We start from the raw sequence: 5,000 nt of genomic DNA, 5'->3' as shown, positions 1-5,000 counted from the left end.
GAAATTTTGTCAACAGGTGCTTATATACCAGTGGATTATAGTTATGTAATTTTAGCTGATCTTGCTAATTTAATTTGACTTTTATGGGCAGGTAAATTTAATTAACAGGTGTAAAAGCAATAACATTATGGATAAACACTAAAATTGAAATTCTTCCTGTTTGATTTGTTACTAAAATTATTCTAGATGTCAACCGCTAACAATTTTGCCACTTTTCAAGATGAGGTACATTAATTTGAATTAATTAAAATACAGGTATAATCAGTACAAGATTTTATTCTTTCTTTATATTCCATTCAAGCATTTTCATTGAAAATAAAGTACAAAACTCTTTTACTAGTCAGTATACCATTGGCTGTGTACTCTTATACAATTTAATGAATACATTTACATAACGGAATGCATCTGATTAAAATAAAAGCTCATTAAGGCAAAGGTGAATGCAGGTGTGTAAGATACTGAAAATTAATTTGTATTTCTCATTTTCACATATTATTTGTAATAAAATGAAAGGAATATATGATTGTATTACTATCAAACAACAAAATATAGTTATGCCATATTTCTGTCGTGAAACTGTCCAAAGCACACCTTTACAAGGGCACTTTACAAAACGAACACATATATGAGGTCTTGATATACCTGATATCCTTATCCAGTTTTTCTGTTCTTCTTTTTTACAACGAACACAATCTGCAAACATTTTTCCTTCCATTTATTTTTTCCACTTTATAGAAGTCAATATTTTCTCTGTTGATATCCACCTCAGTTAATTTTGCTTTTCTCCCAGTTCTGTGCTTTCTAGAAGAAAAACCCTCACGTAACTGAGATGTGATGTCAACCTGAAATTTCAAATGGTCATAGCCCTTTGGTGGTGGTGATGCCGTGTGGCTTTTTACTTAAACAATGCATGAATTAATTATAGTCAGACATAATGTTAGAGATATATGGATCACCATACCTTATATCAGGATTCCAGTAGGTCCACAGTTGAGGAAGCTGCTTGATACTGAACATAATGTTTATAATAAAAAGAACCTGCATTTCTGCAGTAGAGTGGATCAAGTCTTCCACAAATAGAAATTATGTGTTGAGCATATTTGTTTCCTCCATGACAGTTTCAAAAAAACTTTATGGTAAAAATTAAAATAAATAGTCCAATGGTTGAGCATTGGAAGGTAGACCGTGTTGTGGGCCAGTCTTTTCTCTGCCTTAATAATAATAATAATAATAATAATAATAATAATAGAAACAAGACCTGAAATTTTATGTGAGTGGGACAGTCAATTACATTGACCCCCTGGACTCAACTGGTACTTATATAGTAATAATTATTGCTATTATTAGTTGTTTCTTTTTTTTTTAATTTTATTTTCCTTAACTCTTTTTTTTTCTTTTTCAGGCTGAAGTGTCTCAACTAGAGGGTTCCCTGGAAATTGACCAACCAATTTTCCCTCCTTATCTGGTAGCACATACCTCTGTACTCTGTGATGCTCTCCCTTATCTGAAGCAGTTAACTCAAACGGCTCGTTGTATAATTATTATACCATTAGCTGGTAAGCTTTGCATCTTTTTTGCTTTGTTTTTCTTTTTTAAATCTCTGTAACAAATTTAGACTTTTATTCCTTTTTGAGCGTGGTTGTTGCCAGTACTGTGTGACTAGCCCTCATGCCTGTGACACGTAAAAGCACTCACTACACTCTCGGAGTGGTTGGCGTTAGAAAGGACATCCAACTGTAGAAACTCTGCCAGATCAGATTGGAGCCTGGTGCGGCCTTCTGGCTTGCCAGTCCTCAGTCAAATCGTCCAACCCATGCTAGCATGGAAAGCGGACGTTAAACGATGATGATGATGATGATTCCAGGGGTACTCAATCACCAGGTTGTGGGCCAGTACTGGGCTGTTTTTCATTTGGTGCTGGGCGACTTATCATTTGGTTCCAAGTTGCACAGAAAGAATAAATTTTTACAATTTTATTCTTATTTATTGCCTATCACAGTTTGCTAGTTTTTGAGGGGATTATATATCATCATCATCATCATCATCATCATCGTCGTTTAACGTCCGCTTTCCATGCTAGCATGGGTTGGACGATTTGACTGAGGACTGGTGAAACCGGATGGCAACACCAGGCTCCAATCTAATTTGGCAGAGTTTCTACAGCTGGATGCCCTTCCTAACACCATTACATATTAAGCACATTATTATGTTTTGTTGTTAGGAAGGGCACATTATTATGTTTTGGCATTCGGAAGGGCATCCAGCTGTAAAAACCCTGCCAAATCAGACTGGAACCCGGTGCCAGCTCCCCAGCTTACCAGTTTTCAGTCAAACCGTCCAACCCATGCCAGTATTGAAAGCGGACATTAAATGATGATCATGATGTTCTCATGGTACCCCAGTCTGTGGGAAAATTGTTTTGCATGAAACCAATCTATGGATCAAAAATGGTTGGGAACTGGTATTTTATTCCAATAACAGATTTATTTCCTTTGCCTCTCATGCAAAGTTGACTTTGGTAGAATTTGAATTCTACCAAAGGGCATTTTTCTTGATGCTCTAATGATGCTGCTAGCTCGCTACCTTAATAATAATTGTAATGATTTCAAATTTCGGCACAAGGCTAACAATTTTAGGGGAGGGAGTAAGTTGATTATGTCAACTCTAGTGTTCAATTGGCACTTATTTTAACCAAACCAAAAAGGTTCAAAGGCAGAGTCAACCATGGTGGAATTTGAACTCAGAATGTTCAGACAGATGAACTGCCTCTAAACATTTTGCCTGGCGTGCTAATAATTCTGGCAGCTTGCAGCCTTAATAATAATATTCATGATAGAAAATAACCATAAAACATCTAATAACAGAGATACCTTTGCGTGTGCGCGCGCCTACACACACACACACACTCGCACACGTGCATGTGTGTGTGTGTGTGTGTGTGTGGTGGTTATGTAGGCTTTGTGGATGAAGTCCTGGACTAGTGTCAGGCATTTCATGAGCACAAACCTTGTCCTTCTAGACAAGGCATGGCATTGTCTCCTGACTGTTTTCAATCAATCAAGCAACCAAGAAGGCACCACTCCCATTTTCATGCTTGAGCAGTTAGCATCAGTGGTAATCTTTAGCATGGCTGCTGTCAAGCATGTCATGTAATTCATTACAGAACTGCAGAACCACCCCTTCCAATTCTTGCATTATGAGTATTTGTGTATGAGTGTGTGTGTATATATATATATATATATATTTATTCATATATGTATGTATATATAGCTATGTATGTATGTATTGGCATGTATGCATATATATATATATGTGTATGCATATATATGTATTTATATAGGTGTATATGTATATATATATATGTATTTATATAAGTGTATATATCATCGTTTAACGCCCGCTTTCCATGCTAGCATGGGTTGGACGATTTATTTATTGGGACTGGTGAACCAGATGGTTACACCAGGCTCCAATCTGATTTGGCAGTGTTTCTACAGCTGGATGCCCTTCCTAACGCCAACCACTCCGAGAGTGTAGTGGGTGTTTTTACGTGCCACTGGCACGAGGGCCAGTCAGGCGTGTGTGTATATGTGTACATGTATATATGTATATATACATATATGTGTGTGTGTATGTATATGTGTATATATGTATGTATGTATATATATATATGTATATATATATATTTACATATGTATGTATGTATATCTATCTATATATATATACACACACACACACACATATGTAAATATATATATGTATACACACACACACACACACACACACACACATATATATATAAACACACACATGCACATAAAAATACCAAAGCATATGCACAAATAGTAACACACATGTATGTATACATTCATACATACATACATACATACATGCATGTATATATACGTATGTTTCTGTCTGTGCCTATGCTTTGGTATTTTTATTATGTGTGTGTGTGTGTGTGTGTGTGTATTTAGTGTTCAGCTGTTTCTATGTAATAACACTGACATTCATCTCACTATTATTTACTAATGATAACAGCTGTTAGATATTCTAGGGTGGTTTTCAATTCCATGGTGGCGGTGGCGGGAGGTTGTGTGTGATTCCAAGCACTACTACTACCACTCACCTCTCAACCCTCCTCCCTCCATCGCCACCGCCATCTTACTACTACTACCCCTACCCCTATCCCCCCCATAAGCACCACCCCTTTTACTTATCTTGGTATTCCATTGCTGTGTCTATGTAGCATACTTAAAGTTGAAGTAATCAGTGTCTGATATGCTAGGAAGCAGCCAGTGGGTAAAGGTTGGGTTGCATTTTGTCTACAGAGAATCTTGTAGCTTTACAAGCAATACTTGTGAGAGGAGCTTATGTGGGGAGCCTCTTGTTCTATGTGGTAGAGCAACATGCTAGAAATATTGACTAAATCTCCTTCAGATCACACTGAAGTCTTAAAAAAAAAAATGAGACATATTGCAAAATCTGGTCCTGTGTACCCTGCACACAAGGACAAAAGATGGAAGTAGTCATGGTTGAATTGGCGTTGACCCTTTCATGCTTAAACCAACCATATCCAGCCCGAGTATTCTGTTTTATGTTCAAACTGGCCAGATCTGGCATGTCATACCTACTCTACAATATCATTTCAAGAATATATTGAAAGTGAACCAAATTCGATGACTGGCACCCGTGCCAGTGGAGTGCTAACAGCACCATCCGAGCGGGATCACTGCCAGAGCAGTGGTCTCGCTTCCGTGCTGGTGGTATGTAAAAAGCACTATTTGAGCACGATCGTTTCCAGCTTTGCCTTACTGGCACTTGTGCCGGTGGCATGTGAACAAAACATTGGACTAACTCCTGTGCAGGTGGCATGTAAAAATCACCATTTGAGCGTGGCCGTTGCCAGTACCGCTGGACTGGCCCTTGTGCCGGTGGCATGTAAAAAGCACCTACTACACTCTCAGAATGGTTGGTGTTAGGAAGGGCATCCAGCTGTA

General features: G+C 37.8%; 1 protein-coding gene across 3 annotated transcripts in view; it reads left to right on the top strand.

Moving 5' to 3' along the window:
* The window catches only part of LOC106881821 (nonsense-mediated mRNA decay factor SMG5), a 1,052,345-nt gene that overhangs the window by 972,131 nt on the left and 75,214 nt on the right, over window positions 1–5,000 (top strand). For all 3 annotated transcript variants that reach the window (XR_016242357.1, XR_016242356.1, XM_089354248.1), the window contains one exon: window positions 1,403–1,556. Coding sequence is in view for 1 of the 3 variants with exons in the window: in XM_089354248.1 (XP_089210374.1) it covers window positions 1,403–1,556 (154 nt within the window). In the remaining 2 variants the exon portion in view is untranslated. The remainder of the gene's footprint in view (window positions 1–1,402; window positions 1,557–5,000) is intronic.

This window comes from Octopus bimaculoides, chromosome 6 (assembly GCF_046866305.1).
Source record: "Octopus bimaculoides isolate indiv1 chromosome 6, ASM4686630v1, whole genome shotgun sequence".
Lineage (NCBI taxonomy): Eukaryota > Metazoa > Mollusca > Cephalopoda > Octopoda > Octopodidae > Octopus > Octopus bimaculoides.
The sequence above is the reverse complement of the archived record's forward strand: the minus strand, read 5'-3'. Positions and strand labels throughout refer to the sequence as shown.